Source organism: Poromitra crassiceps, assembly GCF_964638095.1.
Source record: "Poromitra crassiceps genome assembly, chromosome: 17".
NCBI lineage: Eukaryota > Metazoa > Chordata > Actinopteri > Beryciformes > Melamphaidae > Poromitra > Poromitra crassiceps.
Window position 1 is genome coordinate 25,628,194 of NC_139635.1, and position 22,412 is coordinate 25,650,605.

The 22,412-nt window shown below is 43.9% G+C and overlaps 1 protein-coding gene across 4 annotated transcripts in view; it reads right to left on the reverse strand.

Annotated features, from left to right (window-relative positions):
• The window catches only part of LOC310792060 (casein kinase I-like), a 39,161-nt gene extending 18,741 nt beyond the window's left edge, over positions 1-20,420 (reverse strand). For 2 of the 4 annotated variants that reach the window (XM_083653757.1, XM_083653760.1), the window contains exons 1-7: positions 20,327-20,420; positions 9,758-11,346; positions 9,351-9,420; positions 6,936-7,084; positions 6,080-6,314; positions 3,415-3,500; positions 3,124-3,208 (exon numbers count right to left, since the gene is read on the reverse strand). In XM_083653757.1, coding sequence (XP_083509883.1) covers positions 3,124-3,208; positions 3,415-3,500; positions 6,080-6,314; positions 6,936-7,084; positions 9,351-9,420; positions 9,758-10,060 — 928 coding nt within the window. In that variant the 5' untranslated portion in view covers positions 10,061-11,346; positions 20,327-20,420. Of the gene's footprint in view, positions 1-3,123; positions 3,209-3,414; positions 3,501-6,079; positions 6,315-6,935; positions 7,085-9,350; positions 9,421-9,757; positions 11,347-18,690; positions 18,828-20,326 lie in introns of those variants that run through there. The other 2 variants (XM_083653758.1, XM_083653759.1) reach the window with 2 other exon arrangements.
• Between the last annotated feature and the right edge of the window lie 1,992 nt (positions 20,421-22,412).

A 22,412-nucleotide genomic window follows, 5' to 3' on the forward strand; every position in this document is an offset into this window, starting at 1 on the left:
GGCAGGGACATATACAAAAAAAAACATTAAACCCCATAGGGGAAGATATGCTTTGTAACAGATTTAGCCATAGGCTACTTTCCATCTGAAGCCCCTGTTCTGTTGCACCTTTTTCTTTTGGAAAAGTAAATGCATGATAGCTGTGGGATATACTGGAATTAATTGTTTTATATTCATTGTATTTACACAAAAAAGAAAAGCTCTGTCCAGTAACCTGGAACACTTTTATTTTGAGATGTTTTTGAGTGAGATGTCCTACCTCATGCAAATGATAAGAAATGTGACATGAATGTTAATTTTCTATTAAAGCAAAGTAAAAAAAAAAAAAGTAAAAAAATAACCCGCCAATTATTGTTCTTAGAAAAAAAATCGGAATCGGCAAAAATCGGTATCGGCAAGTCAGACTATTCAAAAATCGGAAATCGGAATCGGCCAACAAAATCGCAATCGGTGCATCCCTAGTGAAAACCGTCTATAATCGGATCGATAGGTCAGTCGGATTCAAAATGTCTCATATAAACACCTTAGCCGACCCGATTCACCCGGATCGTTTTACATTTTCGATCGTATTGAAAGAGGTAGTCTACGCCGATTGATAATCAGCTAGATGCCGCATATAAACGGCTGAATAGAGTGGATTCGGTTGATAGAGTGGATTATTCATTATGCACATGCGCTCCCTAGTGCAGAAGATCCGCTGTGATGAAGAATAAAGCGAGATTAACAAGGTTGATAGCAGAGAAAACACTGTCACAGCTGCTTGCAGCAGCACCTCCAGGCTTCTAACGCTAACTAGTCTGTCACATGATGCCTTCATGGTCCCTCAAAGTCTGCAGATGCACGTTACCTCGTATCTCTCTCAAGAAGCGTCACGTGAGTGTGGCGTTTAAGGCCAGCTGTCACTACAAAAACAATAAACGAGATGTATTATTGTATTACTTGACAGACATGTAACTAACTTTGCAGTCTGAGCCATCTTCTATGTGCTGTAACACAGTGCAGTTTCTATTTTTCTAGTGTTTCTTTTTTACATGTTTGGGACAGGCAAATGTCTCAAAATGTTTTTTTTTTTAAAGATAATTGTATTTCAAATTGTTTTATTTATTTATTTTTAATATATTTTAAATTGTAATATATTTCATGTATTTTATTCTGTGATACGTGAAAGCGTGGTATTTTTGTCCAAGGTTATCATACCGTCAAAAACTCATGCCGGCACATCCCTAGATACCATTTGTTTATTATATCACAATCACAGTTGCAAATCGCAATATTGTCCACCATAATCGCTAATCGCACCTTTCCCCCAAATCGTGCAGCACTAGATCCATTTTTCCAGAGGTAAACAGGAAAAGTGGTAGACGGAAGTGCACCTCTTCTTCTCTGCAGGTAGTGGGAGAGACCATTTGCGCATGTCTGTAATCGGTTTCAGCTGGGGCCATGTATACGCGGATTGAACGTGGATCGCTTTATTTAGTGTTCATGTATACAGATCAAATCAGATTCGTATAATCCGACTGATTTCAATCAGATTGAGGAAAACAATCCATGTAAACGGGGCTAGTGTAGCATACTAGGGGTGGGGGGAAATCGATACACCATAGTATCGCGATATTTTTTTGATTTTTTAATTTTTTTGCAGGCAATGCCATGCCAGGCCACCGGGCATCTGCCCGAAGCGCCCGATGGTGCAGTCCACGCCTGCAGTGGCGTATTGAGTCCAGAGAAGCTTAATAATGTAGCCTACGTGTGGGGCAAAAACAAAACAAAACAAAAAAACACTGCATGTTTTACTTCTGGTGAGGTCAAGGAAAAGGTAGGAAAACGAGTTAGGAGTGACAATATATCGAAATATCGCAATATTCAATAGACCTTATTCGCTAACCGCGGACAGCACGATATTGTTGACATACCGTGCTGCGGCTGACAACTATAGTAACGGCCTTATTGTCGTTTCTGTTCCATTACAAAATAGCGATAGTGATGACAGCAATAAAAACCCCAGAGTTGTTGTTTGTATGCTGCCGTTAATGCCTGTAATAATAAACAAAAGAAAAAACGAGGTGAACAGACTTTGCTGTGAGGAGCTGTCAGAAAGTTTCACCTGTCTTCCTAACTATCCACACATCTCCTGTGCTGCTGACGTATCCTCCGTCTCGCTCCCTTCACGTCTGTGGACGGTAGAGATAGAAACAAACCACGGGGACTTTATTGCTGTCATTACTACAGCCGTGTGTAACGCAGGTCACCATCCGAACACAATTGGAACGATACAGGTAACGCTAACGGCGGCTAGCTTCCTATAAACTCTGCTCTTACATAGGCTGTCACTTAAAGCGGCTGCGCTATGTCAACAACATGGCGGCAGTGTGGGCGTGCCAGTACGTGAGTGATGTCAATCGAATAAGGTCTATATATCGCAATATTCAATATATCGCAATATTGGCGATATGGCAATACTATCATATCGTGACTCAAGTATCGTTTTAGTATCGTATCGTGGGCATCTGGTGATTCCCACCCCTATAGCATACATGCTAGTTAGCCAAGTGGTTGAACGAGCATGAAACAAAATGGAGCAGGTCTTCCAAGCCTTCCAAGATATTTTGCCAAAATGTTGCTCTAGCTTTGCTGATGTATGCAGTAACACTTTGGAATACGTTGCCTTATGCATTTCATATTTTGATGACAGTATTTGTGCGTCCAGTTAATCACTGTAATCACAACAACTTTTGGGGCTAATGTCCACCGGCTCCGGAACAGATGCGGTACGGCTGCGAACAGACCCACACTCATGTTATCTGTCAAATCTGATCAATCTTGATATGTGATAAATCTGATAAAGGACGTATGCAGGATCCGACAAAAATAGAACAGGTGTGTAATTTTTCCGTCCCGCATGTAACGCCCATTTGTTAACATGGGCGAGAGTCTGATCCGGCAGTTTTACCGGATCCGCAACGCAGCCCTAACGCATCTGGTGTACAATTGGGTGTTAGTTTGGACATGCTCTATTCACCCAGGTTTGAGATAGCTTATGATTATTTTGTAATGTCTGAATATAACAGACATAATGCAATGTTTTCTTTAGTATGTCTTGTAGATGTGTGCATCTTTACAGACCTGGGAAGCTCTCACAGAGGACCTCTATCGGCGTGTCTCTCTTAGTGTCTCCGATCTTCTGATAACGCTCTTTCAGAGTGTCGGCCTGATGAGACAGGAAGGAGTTAAATCATTAAGTCATTCATCCACAACCAGTTAGACAACACTCAGCTCAATGCCAAGGAGAAACATGCTAGATGGATGCACAGCTAAATGAACAGACACAGAGGGATAGATACATGCATTAAAGCAGGAAAAAGGAGGGAGTAATGAATGGACAGATGGAGGATGAATGGTTGGATGTCTCCTCACCTTGAGTCCTTGCCAGGGGAGGCTGCCTCGCAGGAAGTACATGAACATGTGGCCTAGAGCTTCCAGGTCGTCGCGCCGGCTTTGCTCTGAAATGACGGAGAGGATAAACAACACTGTAAAGACTGTGTGGTGACGCATGGTGTGCAATGTATCACATCACTTATCCATGATATATCCATGCTTCAAAATGCTACAAATTGCATCTTTAACAGACGGAGATCTCAGGCTGATTGTTGGAGCTCATTTAGCAGGAGTTTCATTGACTAAGGGAAAGCCGAGGGCAACTAAGGGCAGTTGTGGATGGAAGCACATTTTGTTCATCTGTAACGTCCATGTGTAACGAATGACTGCGAGAGTGGTTAAACTGGGCTCCCCAGTATAAAGGTTAACCAGCTCCGCTAAGGGAGCTTAGCTCTCCTGGCATAGTGGTTTGGAAGCGGAAGGTCGGTGGATCGAATCCCGCTCCACCACTGGGCAAGCCCCTAACATGGGTCGCTGCCAGTGCTGTCAACACAACGCAGGTTACACCTGCATGTATTGGTTTGAGATGTATGAAAAAGGAGCTCTCACATGCAACCATTTTTTTTTAAAGTGTGCGAGTAAAGATTTCACGCGGTCGCATTGGTGCAAGTTGATTTGCTCAGCCACTATTTTCTCTCTCTCTCACCACCGTAAAGTCATGACCAGCCGTTCTATAGTGTTTCCTATAGGATTTGTATAGTATCCAGTAGGGCTGCTGAAGATGCGCTGATTTCTAATTAATTGCAGGCTATTTCTGCCAAGACGCATGTAAACAGCCTCAATGTGTGACAGAGAGGTTGTAAGTTTATTAGGACCACCATTAGCTACAGCATTGCAGCAGCCTGAGGTGCAGCAGGGCAGAGGGGGGAAAACTACTCTAATTGGTATTGGTATCACTTTAAGGGCTAATGTCCATCGGCTCCGGAACAGATGCTGCGAACAGACCCACACTCATGTAATCTGGACACATGCAGGATCCGACAAAAATAGAATAGGTGCGTAACTTTTCCGTACCGCATTTATCGCCCATCTATTAACATGGGCGAGAGTCGACCCGGCAGTTTTACCGGATCCGCAACGCAGCCGTAACGCATCTGGTGTACATTGGGTGTAAGGGTAGGCTACCGGTATTGTACTGTATCATCATTTTTTTAAACAATAATTAGCTATCAGAGATCTCAGAGAGAGAGCTTTGACTTTTGGGCGGGCTGTTGGGTAGAATGGCGAGTCTGTCGGTGTGTGTGTGTGTGTGTGTGTGTGTGTGTGTGTGTGTGTGTGTGTTAGGGCTGCACGATTAATCGTAATAAAATTGCGATCTCGAATTCATACCTCTATGCGATCTCATTCCTGAATGACAGCGATTCTGCTGCATGTTCAAATCATTAGGGACATCCCTTGTATCACATCAAGCGCTCCTGCATTTCACCACGATGGAAAAAAACACGCGCATATCTTTGACAGGACGACAGCGCGTGTGTCGAGCTCAGTTCAATGCATCGCCACACGGTTATCAATTAAACTGCCTACTCCCACTAACGTAGTTTCAGTAAGCCACACCTATTTCCACATTTTATTTGGCCGCTGTGCCAGCACTGGAGAGAGAGAGCCACTAACGTTAATGTCATTTAACTTGGTTTATGGCTCATTAACTGCTGCACGGGTCAGTTTTGTTTGTTGATTTGTTTTTGTTTTCAACGCGCGACCGTGACCATGTGATAACGACGTATCTGCCCAGCCCAGTTTCATACACATAAAACAATGGCTTGAAACCGATCAGCAACCAGAAAAAAAGATTCAGGAACTTGAAGCCAGGTAGTTACATTTCCAAATAGCCTACTTACTGCTGCACTGTGCAGTCAGTGTGCGCAGAATATGGATGGATGGCAGGATAAACCAGCTGGAGATATGGAGAAGTGAATTAAATTTACATTTAATTGGAATTTAGTTTAGACATTGTGTTTGACTCCGTGTGAAGCCCATTTAGATAGTCCCATTACAGCCATTCTAATACATTTTTTGTTTTTTTGTTTTTGTCTGTATCAAGCAAAAGGAATGCGTTAAAATGTACAGGTATTAAAATGGTTTTGCTTAAGAACCGTGATCTCGATTCTAAGCAAGAAAATTGAGATTCTCATTTTATCCAGAATCGTGCAGCCCTAGTGAATGTATGTATGTATGTATATTAGAGGCGTCAAAAATAATCGATTATAAGATGCATCGCGATGCGGACGTGCACGATTCTGCATCGATTCACAAATGTCCATCGATTATTAAAAAATAAAAAATAAATAAAATAAAATATAATGGAAGTACATGCAGTTGTTTATTTTAATTATGGATCATAATACAATGCAATTCCAAATGCACTTTTATTTTAAAAGTAGCCACACAGTGAGAAAAAAGAAAGTGAGAAAAAATAAATCATGTATTGGAGGAAAAAAGTGATGCATCGATTTAAGATGCATCGAGATGCATCGATAATCGTAATCGAATCGAATCGTAGCCCTCTGAATCGTAATCGAATCGAATCGTGAGGCCAGTGAAGATTCACAGCCCTGATGTATATATGTATGTATGTATGTATGTATATATGTACTGTATGTATGTATGAATGTATGTATGTAGCATTGAAGCAACATCTCACCTTTCCCCAGATGTGTATTAATGCTCATATATCTAGCGGTTCCAGTCAGACTCTTGTGTTCTCTGTATGGGATGTGTTTCTTGGTCTCGGGGTCTATGTACTCCTTAGCCAGGCCAAAGTCTATGATATGGATGGTGTGCTGGCGTTTGGAGCCGGGTCGGCCCACCAGGAAGTTCTCGGGCTTCACATCTCGATAGATCAGACTGCGGGTGTGGACAAACTCCATACGAGTTATCTAAGGGAGTGTGGAGGGGAGGAAACAATGAATTAACAACAATTTCAATGTCTCAACACATCAGGGTTTTGTGGAAACAACAACAAAATGTCGTAAACAAGGTCAGGAAATGTTCCAATTGAAACGTGCTGCGTGTAGGATCTTCTCAGGGCATCACTGTGTGATTTAGTCGTGATGGTTTAGCATGACACAGTCTCTAATCGTGGCAATAATAAATAATAATAATAATAATGATTGGATTTATATAGCGCCTTTCCAAGTGCTCAAAGCGCTTCACAGAATCATTATTCGTTCACACCATTCGTACCGGTGGTTCGAAAGCGTGGCAGCCACACACCGGCGCTCAACGGCCCCTCCGACCACCATCATTCATGTCTACATTCATACCAATCATACGAGGCAAGGAGGGTTAAGTGTCTTCGCCCAAGGACACAACGACAGCAGCTGGGAGGGAGCGGGGATCGAACCGCCAACCCTTGCGTCATTGGCCGACCCGCTCTACCTCCTGAGCTAAAGCCGCCCCCCAAAGCCGCCCCCTGCAAAAGGCAGTCCAACAATGGTGATGACGGACATTGAACCAGCAGACACTGTGACTGATGTGTGCGAGTCTGTGGGTCTTACCAGTTGTATGGCTATCATAAGTACAGTCTTCAGAGAAAACGTCCTGTCACAGAGGTCAAAAAGGTCTTCTAGGCTCGGTCCCAGCAGCTCCAGAACCATGGCGTTGTATTTCCCGCATGGTCCAAAGTAAAACACCTGGGGTACACCCTCTGGATAGAGAGAGAGAGAGAGAGAGAGAGAGAGGGGAAGGGTGGTGGGAGAGAGAGCGAGCGAGAGATGGTTTTACACCACAGAACAGGAAGAAGCCACTATTCTTTCAGAGCAAACAGAGGTAAAGCTTTCAGAGTTTCTGGCAATGGCAGATGGTGGAAGGTAGGGATGGGCATCAATAATCGAAAATCGATCATTAAGGAATCAATTCGATCATGTGGAATGTTTATCAAATTATTATAAAAAATTTGCGGACTAGGTTTGGGTGGAATTCTTTCCTCCTCTCCCCTCTCCATTGCACAGCCGACTAGCGTGAGGTGTAGCTTCATATTAGGCCTTGGCCACACTGATCCGTCAGAAAATGGACAGAATTATTGAACGGACAGATGTCTGTCCGATGAGAACTGAGTCTACTTCAAACCCCTCACTGCTCCGCGGGCGGCGAGCCTGCCTGCGCAGCCTGCGTGCAGCTCCTTGGAAATGTGACTCGATGCAAATGACATGAACAGCGCGAGTATAATATAATGTAGATCATGTGCAGATAACTGGAGAGAAGTATATGCACTACATTCTCCCCTTGGACTAACTTCTAGTCACTGAAATCCTAGTGAAATCACACAATTTTACTCATTTTGCTGGGGAATCCCTTAAAACGTCTTTCACCGCGTCGGCCGCCATCTTCTTTGAAAAGTTGAAACAAATCTCGGAACGCCTCCTCTCGAGACCTCGACTCTGATTGGCTAAACGGACAGTGACTATCCGACCATCCGATACGTCCGTCCAGAAAAAGTTCATCCCTCTTCAACTTTCTGTCCATCAAAACGTATGCACATTTTCTGGGTACTACGCTTCTGAGTGCTCCACGGACAGTCGGACAGCTGTCATTGAAAATGAATGGAAGTGAACAGAGAAATGAACGCACACGGACAGACACCACGGATCAGTGTGGCCAAGGCCTTAGTCTCTGGTTTTCTGGCCTTCGTGCCAAACAACACTGTTTTTAACATGGGGAATTCACACCGGCATGCGCCGGGGACACAAACAAGCGCACCCAGCGGTCTGCGGACCTGTTTGAGGGCGCATATGGGCATGAAGCTTTTTATACTTTTTTCCTACTTTTCAACAAAGTGTGAGTGGCGTTACGCCGCATGTTCCGGGTGAATTCAACTCGTTTAATTTGTTTATGGTGTAATGAAGTAGCAGCAGTCAGCATGGCTGGGGGCATGGACTCAGCTAGTAGCTAGCCCTTAGCAGGATGCTAAGACTCAGCATAGACGCCCACCTGAATCAATTCACACACATCGTGGCAAATGATAGCTGTCCGCAAGTCGGACTGAGAGCCGTTGGATGGAAGTCGACCATCAGGACAGGTGAGGAGGTTTTTGTCACGAGTTTATAAGCCTGGAAGCTGCGGACGGTGAGCTGAGTCCTACTTTCAAAATGTGAGTACAGTAGCCTAACCTAACGTTAACTTACATGTTTGTTTGGCTGCATGGTTAGTCACAGCGCTACTGTTGTCTGATAGTGATATTCTCTTACTACAGTCAGCGACATCGCCACAGCCAGACCAACTGAGAGCGCACAACGTTATTACCAGAGTAATATATATATATATATATATATATATATATAATTATTATGATGCTATTGATAATCGATAATTGATCGTTAATTGTTGACTTTCCACTTCCAGTCTTTTAGACACAAAGTGGCTGCTGTAAAAAAGGCCTATTAAAAAGAGAGAAAGGCTCGACTACACTTCTCAACGGTGCCGTGTTACAGTGATGGCCGACTATGTGGTCTCTTGCCTTCTACATAAATTCAAGCACTTGCAATGACCCCGGTCTATTTTCAAAAACTTTTCATGTCTTGATTTTTATTTCTCAAATTCACAAACTTTCAGGGATTAGAAGGGACTTGTGGGAACTCTGAAAATCACTTCTAACCTGTTTATCCTCTTCAGTAAAGACAAAGTAAGTGAGAACAAATGAACATGTAGAGGGAGAGCAACAAGCGGCAACATCCTCTGAGACAGGAAGTTGACTTTGGGAGAAGGTTGATTGTTTTAGCAGCAGCAATTATGCGCCGTGGAACCCCCCGGCCACCTTATATTATATTAGTGAGATAGCTATTTTTAGCCATGGGCGGCGGACTCCCGTCTTGTTTAAAAATAGGCTTCTAAAAAGTTGGTCCACCAACTTTTGTTTGCAACCATGAAGCCTGACTGAGCCTCATACTCTGAGGTTCAGAGACGATGGTGCTCACCTGAACTGCCCAGCTGTTTGTAGAAGCGATACTCCAGGTGAAGCTGCGGCGCCCGAGACTTGATTGGTTCCTGGGAAGGAAGCAGATCAAATCCCAGCATGTGATTGGATGAGAAAAAGCCGGGGGTGATAAGATCGACAAAATCAAATCCCAAATAACGGTTGAAGAACCGGACAGTTGCAATCTGTTGTTGTTATTGTTGCAGTCCTATTCACCTTATGTAGGCCCGTTTGTGTTACGACTTCCTGCTCAAAACACCGGCTGTTTTACCTGCTCTCAAGCCAGACTGTTTCTTCTACATAAGGTGAATAAGCAAGAGCTAAGAAAAAGCAGACTTTGCAATAATTCAAACGCAGAGGACAACAATACAATGCTATAAACAAAAGATAAGGAGAGAGGAGTTTTACCAGTTTGATGGCCACGTATTCGTTGGTGTAAAGGTTCTTGCCAAGTCGCAGCTCTCCAAAGTTCCCGCAGCCAATCTTCTTTCCAACCCGGAAGTTCGGTCCAACCATCAGCACCCCGGAGTTGGAGCCGGCACTCCGGCCGCTGTGCCCCGAACGACCCCCCGTCTTCGCAGACATCCTCTTCCCCTCCTCTGCCTCCCCTTTCCCCCCACCTCCACCTCCACCCCCACCTCCACCTCCACCACCACCTCCTCCTCCTCCTCCCCCTCCCCCTCCCCCTGCTCCTCGCTTGTCAAAGTCCATCAGTTTGTGGTAGCCTGGCCTCTCCACGGTTAAGCCGATTCCATGCAACCCACACTCAACCACCAAAACAGCTGCCCGCCGGCCTGGCTTTCAGGGGCTAGGTTGAGCTAGCTCGATCTGGACTTGAGTTAGACTTGGGAGACGAGGACAGGGCCTGAGGTGCTAGGTTGAGCTGGACTTGACGTAGACTTGGGAGACCAGGACAGGGGCTGAGGTGCTAGGTTGTGCTAGGTTGAGCTGGACTTGACGTAGAGTTGGGAGACCAGGACAGGGGCTGAGGTGCTAGGTTGAGCTGGACTTGACGTAGACTTGGGAGACCAGGACAGGGGCTGAGGTGCTAGGTTGAGCTGGACTTGACGTAGACTTGGGAGACCAGGACAGGGGCTGAGGTGCTAGGTTGAGCTGGACTTGACGTAGACTTGGGAGACCAGGACAGGGGCTGAGGTGCTAGGTTGAGCTGGACTTGAGTTAGACTTTGGAGACCAGGACAGGGGCTGAGAAAAGTGATAAGGGCTATCGAGAAAGAGTCTGGGCCCTACCTGCACTTAAGTTAACTTAACTTAGATATGGAATAACAACTGCGTGCCTTGCGATCGCTTGATGGGAGGATGGATGGATGAATAAAATAAATGAATGGAAAGATGAATGAATGGATGAATGAATGAATGGTTGGGGAAGGGGGAACCACTAACAGCTGGTTTATACCCCCCTATAGGGGCCAGGGCTAGCGATGGAGGGGAGGAGGATAATGACTTGACCAGTCACCATCTGTAGCTGGCTAGCCACACGCTAACATGCTACATATAGCTGGGAAGCTAAGCTAGCTTCATACTCGGGCTGACCAGTCCACCATTACATTGGCCTGCCGTTAGGGCAACAGCCAGGCACGTCTTCACTGTAGCTGTTATTATTAGTTAATTGGACAGCGCCGGGCTTGGAAGAACCTTAATTGTCGGGCTCCCAACCCCAACGGAGGCTGTTAATACATATATATTTATAAAATAAGGACTTAAAAAGCTCGGTTCTCCAGGTATAGCTGTCGTTTCACTTATATTGACAGGTGAGTGTGTGTGTGTGTGTGTGTGCTTGTGGGCGTGTCTGTCAGTCCGATATAACAGGTAAAACAGACACAGCAGCCGGCTGTTTGAACAGTGTGTGCTCGTCTAAATGTTGATCCCCTGGCTTCACTGGTTCACTGAACACAGCTGCTCGGTCCTCCTGAACACCAGCTCAAGCTTTGGCCACTGGTTCAAGGATTGCTGTGTACGGAGGCTCCAATGTACCATCTGGAAGAGACAGACAGACAGAATGAATGAGATTAGCTGATTAAATCGGTTTCATAACAGCTGAGCTGCCTTTTAAAATGACTTATGCATGTCACAAATTCAGACAGTAAATCCCCTTTCTTCTTGCTTAGTGTGTTTTTGTTGTTTAAATCCTTTCATCCCAACAATAAAAATGATAAATCTGTTGTGTGACCCTGAATCTCTGCCCTATTAATACAGCAGACTGCACTGTATACGACTGAGGCCACAGTCAGGAAACAAGCCTCAGAGGCATCAATTACTGCTCTGGGATAGATTGATCTTGACTGTTGGGCTACAGCTGCACAATTAATTAACAACAACAAAAGTAAACGGGGGGAAAACAATGGAATTATGTATAGGTCAAATCAGTGCACATCATTTTTCATATTGCATCACTGTCACTTGCAAAAATGAATGGGAAAAATCAACTGAAAATATTACCCCTGCATTGCCAGAAAGGCTGCAATGGATTTTGGGGGTCTAAGAGTGAGAAGGAGTTGTCAATAGAAGAGTATAATACAATCTGAAGATTCAGAACATGTTGGCTTCCTTGATTTTGAAAATCTAACTACATCTAAAAAGAGACAGAGAAAATTTTGTTTATTGCCATTTCTGTCATAGCATGATGTTGCTATAAGCCTAAGGGCGCCATTATTATTTCATCATTATTTTATGCCTTTATTGGATTAGCCTACATGTATTTATGTTGACGAAACTGACAAATTATTATTCATTAAAGAAAGTTTATCTCATCATTTGATTGGTCCTCTAAGGCCTACAAAATAACCCTTCAGCCGGAGGCGGAACTCGCCCTGCTCCTCCCTACGGCTGTGCAACAGCCTCTGACACAGGGCATGACCGTCACCGAGAGACTCATTCTGAAGGAATGGAAGTCCCCCTCTCCACCTTCTTTCCAGGCAGCTGTGGTTGACGGGCATGGGTTTCAGTTATAGAGATGGAGAGACTGGGGTTCCTGACGACCGACTCACTCTAAAGATTTCCAACGATCTGGGAGCCGTTTCTGGCCTACGGTGACGAGGTTATGGGCGACGGCGGGTGACTTGCGCGGCTGATATCTCATGGACGGACCCCTTGCGTGGGATCCCATGCACATCATCCCTTACAAGCACATAAGCACCTCAAGCAGCTTGTAGCAGCTCCCCCCCCCCCGTGTCTGAGTTTGTTCTTTGTGTTCTAAAACTGGAAAATAAAATGTTGAAGAAAAAAGTTTATTTAATTAAAGACAAAATACTAATATTTAATCAGATGAATCAATTTATTCCAATTGAAGATTGTTAGGGGCTTCAGGCTTGTATCTCTCTATTTATGATGATGTCATAAAATATGACAGCAGACATTCAAAAAGCTCAATGGAAGCAAAAAGCAAAAGACGCTTGGTACAGCAGCCCTACTAACACCACTGATTTGTACAGGAACACTTTGACAGCGGAGATACTTCCATTCTACAATTCAAACCAGCAGTCAACTGTCAGCGCTGTGTCTCTCCAGCAGTAATCCAGGGCATATCTGCCTGCTCCAGCAGCACAGGAAGTGTTCTGCTGTTTCTGATTCCCTCTTCTAATAATAACACTCCTCCCTTCCTCCTGCCCTGCTCTCCTCTCCATTTCCCCCTTTTCTTTCCTCTTTCATCTCATATGTGTCTTCCTCTCACCTCTCCTCACATCCCTTTTCACTTCCTGCTATCACAATGCTATGACAGCGTAGTAGATGATGACAATGTGCACATTTGTGTCAACTGCAGTGTTTCTCCCTTCCAGCTTTGATCAGCGCTGGTTTCATGCAGCACATCTTTTTGTGGACAACGAGTTGGCGAGTGTGGGGAGTCAGGGTAGTGTAGCGGTAGATTCCCCGCCTACCACCAACACGAGGGTCGCAGGTTCACGCCCCCACGTTACCTCCGGCTTGGTCGGGCGTCCGTGGCCAAAGTGCAGAAATTTCGCCATTGGTATGAATGAATCTGAAGTGCAAAACTTTGCACTCAATGAAAAAATCTAATAAATATGCTCTTATTTACTCTTACTAGCCTGTTTCAATGAATTACCGTCACTATGGCAAGTCAAGCCATTGTACAGTAAGCCACATATAGGCTATAGGATATAGGCTATACAGCAGGGATACTCAACTTGCTTTGCCCGGGGGGGGCCACTTTCGTGAAATGATAGAAGGCCAGGGGCCAGTTAATAAACAAAACAATATACATTTTTCTGTAGCGGATTGTAGGTTTTTGGGGTGTCAGCCGGAGTTTAGTCTGACAATGTTGCGCACACCGGATAGTTAGGTTAGGTTAGTTAGGTTAAGTACATACATAAGTGCCTGGGTAGCGAGCAGACGGCGGTATTTGACAATTTAGCAGCTAAATCATAGATTATTGAAAGATATTCCATAATCCAGACTGAAATGCTATAACAGAAGTGGAGTATTGGCCAGAATGACATGGACATTTGGACACTTGTTCAGCAGGTATCTTGCATGTTGCGTTCAGATGCACTGTATAAAAAAAATAAAAAAATAAAACGTTTTTGTTTGTTTTTTGCAATTCCATCACGGGCGGGCCGCAAGTTGAGTATCACTGCTATACAGTATACACAAAGGTACGATATCAGCAAAGGTACGACAACAGTCAATGGGGGTTTTCACAAAATAGCCCAGCTACTCGGTGAACTTGTCTCTCTCTCCTCCCTCCTGCGTTTATAGGAACTATTTTCTTTTTGTGGGAAAGGATCGCACAGCCTTGGTGTGTGAAATACAGTTATCTTTCCACGCTGATGTACGTTAAGCGCAGGCAGGGGTGTTGTCTACGTGCTACGCAGGTATACGCAGTATTCACACTGCGAAATGACTCAGATTTGCGTATGCGCAGTGGGAAATGCGCTATGATACGTATCGTTTTCAATTTCCATTCATAAAATTCACCCTGTACCCTACGTTCACACACAGCACCCAAGCCTTGCCTTTACCCACTCTTTTAAATAGGCGTCCTTTTTAGTCAATGAGGCTGTGTACACAGGGCGCCTCAACGTGAACCTTCCGTGTACCCACGCCTCGCCTGAGCTGCGCCGATTTTTACGTGAGTTCTATTTTCAAGCCGACTAGGCGCGTGAAGGCAGACTTTTTCTGTCAAGCCAGGAAAGAAAAACGCGACAATATGGCAAATGGCAAAGTCAACTGAATTTCAAAATAAAATGGTGTTACAGTGTTGAGCAGAGAGAGAGAGAGAGAGAGAGAGAGAGAGAGAGAGATTGACGGGTGGCTATCACGTAGGGCTTTCTCCCCGTCCGCAAACAAATTTTCAGGAGACAGAATAGCGACCGAAGAAGCAAGATGAAGCTGATGGCTGAAGCTATTCTGTAAATTTGGGGAGGAACAACAACAAAAAATGGGTCGAAACTCCGCCCACTTCCGGCCGAAACCACGCCCCCCCCCCCGACCAGGGGGGGGGGGGGGGGTCAGAGTCACAGTATACCCTCTGAAAAAAGGTAGACTACACCACTGAGCGCAGGTTGTTCCTGGCATTGTCCACATTTCACTCTGCAGAGACATCAGTCAGCTTCAGAATAACAGTCCACCGCCCAAGAGAGGCGCAAGACCACCACTTTCTTCATGACAATGACATGGAGGGAGGGGGCGGGGCTCTGAGTACTGAACAGAGTAAACATCTGAGATAACGACCAATGTTGAATATGACTAGTAAGTTAACCACAACAAGGTCTGCTCTGATGTCATTAACCGAACTAATGTGACCCCTAAGCCCCAAAGAAGCAGGGCAACGTGTCTGTAAACTCATTGACGTTTATCAGAACGACCCAATTTTATACGGTTGTATTATCTTTACTAGAAAAGAAATACAATACAGGTCTACTAATAATAACGTAGCAGCTTTGTGCTCTCATCAAAACCAATATACGGTACCGTGTAACTAGAAATTCAAGGCTACACAATTAATCGAATATTCATCGCGAATCGCGATCAAGATTTTGGCTTGGCCACAATCATGAAAACAAGGAAATCCGAGATAAATCCTCCCGCATTTGGCTAATGTTGCACTTGTTTTGTCTTGCGTTGCAAATCCAGCGCACCCCGGGCCCTTTCCCTCGCCGCAATAATGCACGATGTTCCCAAAGTCAAAGAATAATCATGTTCAACGATCGGGATCTCAATATTGATCAAAATAATCGTGATTATCATTTTGACCGTAATTGTGCAGCGCTAGTAGAGATGCTCCAAACTGGTCCTCTGCAGCTGATACCAATGATGCCATGTAAAAAGAAAGGGCTGATAGTGACACTGACCTACACAGCAATATGGATTCCTAATATGTTTGAACAGTGCACAACAAAACCTGAATGCATCCGTGTGGTGACTGACGTCAGATCGAATCGATGCCCTCTGGTGGTGGGCCAAAGATTGTTTTGTTACTCCCCTAGAGCGCCGTGTCAGGTTGAGGACCACACAGTCAAATCAATGCTGTTATTAGGGAATGGGTATGAGGGGGGGGGGGGGCGGGGGGTCAGGGGGGGCACATGTCTGGCTGCCAGTCTTATAGAGCCTATGTTATGCTAGATTAAAGTGATAATATCGCTAAGGTCGCCTCGCCCCTCCTTCGCTACGGGGGCTCAAAAGTCGCTCATCCCGATCTCGTCTCTTCTCGTCCCTGGCACCTCAATGGTGGAACGAGCTTCCACCTTCGGTCAGGACGGCCGAATCACTGCCGATCTTTCGGAAAAGACTAAAGACACACCTTTTCAGGCTCCATCTGGGCCCTTCTTGATCTAACTTCGTTCTCTTTCTAAAAAAAATAAAAAAAAAATAACCTAAACTTGTACCACTAACCTAAACTTGTACCACTGTTCCTTCAGAAGTTGTAGCTGTCATAGACTGTGCTCCATAGTTGATTGCTCTATTGCTGACAAAAAGTGTGTTATTGTAAGTCGCTTTGGATAAAAGCGTCTGCCAAATGACGTAATGTAATGTAATGTAATAATATGGAAGATTTCCGTTTTGTTCTCTTGGGTGACACCTATTGGCGACGAGTGGTAATTGCAGGTGAGATCCAAACCGCTGTGTGACATTACTCAAGTTTGTTCGGCCATAGTAAACGCCCATAGTGCTAGCAGAGACCGGAAAACAATAGCTTGACGTGCGCCCACCGCAAAGCAGCGAGACAGATGGGCAGCCACCACACACACGCCAGCATGTCCTCCTCAGTGTGGAAATGTTTCACCGTCAGTGAAGAAAACTCAAAGCTTGCAGTTTGTCACACATGCAAGTCGAAAATAAGCCGCGGAGGAACAGCTGGCCGAGTCTCGCTCGGCTGGAGTCCCGTCTGAGCGGCTCGCTCAACTCCCTCCCTCTCCCTGGGGAGTGGTGCTGCAGCACCCGGCCACTGCGCACCACAGCCGGCTTGGTGAGGTGAATGCGAACATTGATGGAGCCCTGTGTCCGGTATACAGGAGAACATAATAATAAAACGCATTGGACTCAGTGTTCAAGGTTTTCTGCGCGTGACAATTTTTTTTCCGGATGGCGGATTTAAAAAACCGCATACGAAATGTTGGACTGTGTGTGTAAACTCTGATATTCAGACCGAATCGTCAAACTCGGAAACTAGTTTCGTCTTCTACTCAAGAACAGCTAAATCCACAACTGTGGAGTGGGCGTGGCTTCTAAGGTTCTGAGCCAGGCTATAAACTCCTTGTCCATGGATAACATTTTGATGTTCTGTTGCACCTGTTTTTTTCTTTTGAAAGGTAAAATGCATGATAGCTGTGGGATAATGGGATATACTGGAATTTATTTATTTTCATATTCATTGTATTTGCACACAAAAATAACAGCTCTGTCCAGTAACCTGGAACACTTTTATTTTGAGATGTGTTTGAGTGAGATGGTCCTACCTCATGGAAATGATAAGAAATGTTACATGAATCTTAATTTTCTATTAAAGCAAAGTTACAAAAATGTTTGTGTAATCTGTCAATTATTGTTCTTAGAAAGAAAATTGGAATTGGCAAGTCAGACTATTCAGAAATCGGAACCGGCAAAGAAAATCACAATCGGTGCATCCCTAAATACTATATTACACTAGAGATCATTTTCACAAAAGATGGTCAATTGACCTTTGTCCTCATTTGTCAAAATGAGGACTTTTTTTTACATTTTCATTTAGAGGCAAAAACCTGTAATGCTTTCTTGTGTGCAAAGTATTGAAAATATGACTGTTAATACTGTATCCAAACTTTCAGAACACAGAGCCCTCGTCAGCAATGTTCCTGTCCAAAACTTTTGTCATCATAAATGATCCCCTCACAATTCTTTTTTTTTTTTTATAATATTTATTTTTGAGCCTCACAATTCTGAATCAGAATTTCTGACACCAAGTAGCTGTGCAGTAAATGTGTAGTAGTTTAATAATACACCCAAACTGACCTCACAGTATCCACTACACCAGAGGTTCTCAATTTTTTCCACATGAGGGACCCCTAAACTGACAAAAATTAGACCACGGACCCCCATTTGATAGGATTTTGTCCCACGGTCCCCTGTATGATAATAAGATTGATGCTTTTAGATGTTTTATTACAGAAAGTGTATAAAACCGATGACCAAAATAGTCATTGTGTTACTTATGAATGGAATTATAGCGAAAATAAATTAACCCCCTCTTGGCTGGGGACCCCCTGGAACCCCCTTAAGGACCCCTGGGGGTCCCTGGACCCCTATTTGAGAACCACTGCACTACACTACCCAGAGTGCCACAGACCCCACCGTATCCACTACTACACTACCCAGAGTGCCACAGGGTATAAACCTGAGCTGAGGAATTTGACTCACAGGATCAGTTCCCTGGATTGGACAATTTAGAAACTACCAATCTAATAATGAAGAATGAAAATCAGCTTACAAATATAGGCAGCCAATCTATAGTACCCCTAGATAACATATAGGCCTTTTTGTGTGTGTGTGTGTGTGTGTGTGTGTGTGTGTGTGTGTGTGTGTGTCTTTAATAGATAATAAAATGTATTTTTCATGTAAACAGAATATAGACTGTAAAATGCAAATGACAGGTGTGCTGCAAGTTTTTTTAAGGCACAATTCAGGTCAACTTTGACATAACAAACATGACAATGTAGCCTAGATTTTAACCCAACTCTGAGATCACAAGTGTGATTACTTTTAAAAGTCGAAGAAATTAAAAAATTATGCTCCATGTTCTTTCAACATCAAAAAATAAAATAAATAAAATTAAAATTAAAATGCAAAGATCATCCATACAAGTTACATGTTATTTCAGTATTTGCGCACCTCGTTTTCAGTCTTCGTATGGTCCACGTGCTATTTCCCTAATGTGTTTTCACAACAGCCTGAAAACAGTTGTTCACTTTTGGTTTTGCCATACATTACTACTATGCGTGCGAAGCCTCTTCTCTTCACCGCACAACCGACAGCAAAACCAGCCCCCTCAGCCAGCTGAGGAGGAAAATATGAAACCAAAGCTTACCAATAAACGCTTCCTCTGTACATTTCCTGAAAGAACAACTGAAAACAATAGGCTGCCGTTCAATCCGCAAGTATCATGTCTGTGCCCTACACCAGGTGTCCTCAACTTGTTCTGCTCAAATTGAGGAAATATTAGCTTCTCACCCTGCAACAAAGATCCACATTTTTTATCCCAACAACACAGATAAATACCAGGTTAAACCTCACAAATAATAAGAGCGCTTTTCAAACTCTACTCGTCCGTGTCGTTGAACAGTGATGCTACACCCTCTTCTCAATGACAACCACTGCTATATCAAATTTCCAGACAAACCACACTTGATCAGTGTAATGGGGTTGTCGATATAATACCATCAATTATTTCCAGCCACACCAGTCTACCAAGTCTTTGAAAAATCTTGATACACAATGTGTGATTTCAGGAGGGGTGGCATTTCCTCTTGTTAGGGTGAATTGTGAAATGTGTATCTATTGTTGCATAGGGCATTTCCAGAGCATCTCAATGTGTAATGAGTGCATCAATTTTCAGTATTGTGTCCCAGTAGGGATGGAACCCTATTAGCTGTTAACGGGATGCAATACAATACTATACTAGCTACTACAGTATAATACAATATACATACTGTAACGTTAGCTATCAACATGGCCTTGCTTCAGCTCACACCCACAGTCCACCGTTGGCTTTACCAATTCTCATTGCAATATGAATATTAGCCTACAACCTAACCATCTTTTAACACCTGTCTCAGAGACCACATTCAACATTGTTGAACCTGCTATTAACAAACTGATGTTACCGTTGGCTCGGGTTGGAACTGATAAGGAGCTGTATGTGTGTGTGTGTGATGAGCTGAATGGCTAAAGAAGCTAACGATGGCTAACGTAAATACGATCGCAGAATTTCAACATTCGGGGAGCAGTCACTGTATAACGTACAAACTTACTCGCCCGCTATTGTGCTATAGTTTCAAACGACCATTAGCGTTAGTCCACCAGTCTGTTTTTTTGGAGTTTAAATAATTATGTTAAGCGCACCAATCGAGTGTGCAAACGCAGGAAGTTAGGCTTAGGCCACAGTAGTTTGTTGGTTGAGAGTGTTTGGCCTCAGCCTAAGCTTGACAACGTTAGCTTCATCCAAACAATTTTGAAGTTTACATAAGAAAAGGAAAATGGTGGTGTAATGTTAGTCAAGTAGTCAGCGTCCTCTGAGCATACAACGCTGTGTTAAAAAGGCAGTGTTGATAGTGAACCGCATTAATCTATGCTAGCTAGCTAGCCTCTCTGGTCGTAGTTGATGTAGCCTATTAGAAGCTAACACACTAGCCAGCTCGCTAACTAGCTCATGTTGGCTAACGTTGAATTTCTGCCCACACAGCCAGTCATTCATAAACATCATTCGGCAAAACAGAATGTGTGCTAAGTGCGAAAACAGTTCACCCACCTAAATGGTTTTTCTTTGTGTCACTAAACTCCCAGCTTTGAATAGATAGTTCTCAGTTTTCTTCGTCTCATTTTCCTGCTCATCTCTTTTTCACTAGATGTTTAGCTAACCAGCTGAAAAAGCCTCGCCACTGACGGCAACGCAATTTGCGTTTAGCGTGTGCAGCACATAGGCCTGGATGAAAGAAAGCAGCGTAAACTGCGTTGGGGAATATCGACAGAAAAGAAACGCGCTGTGAGGAAAAGGCAGGGGACGCGGGGACGCGCACTATTTTGATTTGTGCATTTTGTGCAGACAATTTTTTTTTTGACTTCACACACCGACACCGTCTCCTTCTGAAATCACAGCTTGTGTGAGTGCGCGCGTGTCTGTAGATCTCCCCTCCAGTCCTCCCCCTATTATTAATTTTCTTTGGCAATGAATCAATAATCAACTAAAATAAAATGTTGAATTCATCAAGTTGATTGAATCTTATAAGCTCAAGTCAAGTGTAGCCTATTTTTTTTTCATGATTTTTACCAAATAGGCTATAAAAAGATACTTTCATTCAGCTATGAGCTAAGAAATCATGTATTTTGATTATAGGCTTGTGTGTAATGCAGCATTTCCATATAGAAATATGACAGGAAGATGAATAATGATAGTTTTTGTTGGAGGGGAAACATATGGCTATCATTTTAATTTATAATGACGATTTGATATGATCAGCAGCTGGATGTAAGCCAAAATCATTTGGTAACCCCTCTAAATGCATTAGTCTAATCGTGTTTATCCTCAAAATATTATGTTTAGTTTATTAGTTGGAGAACAACTCACGATTTCATGTTCTTTTAGCTCGTGAACAGAAGAAGCCAGTGATATTTTTAGGACCACTACATGTTTCTTCTTCCAACATGGAGTGTTGACTATGTTGTGATTTCCTCCCCATGACATAGATAGACCAATAGCATCAAGTTACAGTGAGTGTTATCTACAGAAATGTATTCTTCTATTGTCACAGTTTCATGCTTCAGCTCAGATACAGAGGTATACATCCTGTGTGGGACGCCTGGGTCAGCGGTCAGCCAGCCTGTAGTTCTATCTTATCATGAGTGTAATGAAACCAGACATGGAGACAGAGAGAGAGAGAGAGAGCAGGCTGTGTTGTTGAAATACATTGAGAAGGTCAAAGCTAACGGACAGCAGACAGACAGACAGACAGACAGACAGACAGACATAGATACACAGTTACACACTGTCACTGACAGCAGACAGACAGATACACACTGACAGGCTGAGAGGAGAATCAGACGTGCAGGATTGGATTATGCCATCCTGGACCCATGCTGAATGTGAGACTTTTTGTTGTTCATTTTAAAACTTTGTTATTAACAGACAACCCTTGCACATTTGAGCACCTCTGCACTAAAGCATTGTGTTAAAAAAAAGTCAAGAAAATGCATCAGATGCTCTATAATAAAATGTACTTTTTAATACCATAAATACAATTCTGTCAGTCAAATGCTCACTGACTAAGGAAAGAACTTAAAATGATGTGGATTTGAGTTCATTTTTCTCTCACTCTCATCTTTCTTTCTGCCTCTCTCTCTCTCTCTGCCTCGTTGTGTATTTTCTCTGCAGCTCTGCCTCTGAGAAGTGTTTACATAACTAAAAGCCCCCATCTGCATCCACCTCTGTCTCTCTCTGCACGGCTCCATGGGTCAGATGGTGTGGTGTGGTGTGCTGTGGTGTGCTGTGGTGGTGCTGCTGCTGGCTAAAATTGCCATCCTCCCCCACATGCTGACCGACCTGGCTGCCAATGCCACTGACAGAGGAGAGGAGAGGAGAGGAGAGGAAAGGAGAGGAGGGGAGGGGAGAGGAGAGGAGAGGAGAGGAGAGGAGAGGAGGGGAGGGGAGGGGAGAGGAGAGGAGAGGAGGGGAGAGGAGAGGAGAGGAGAGGAGAGGAGAGAAGAGAGGAGAGGAGAGGAGAGGAGAGGAGAGGAGAGAAGAGAGGAGAGGAGAGGAGAGGAGAGGAGAGAAGAGAAGAGAAGAGAAGAGAAGAGAAGAGAAGAGAAGAGAAGAGAAGAGAAGAAACAACAACCAGGAT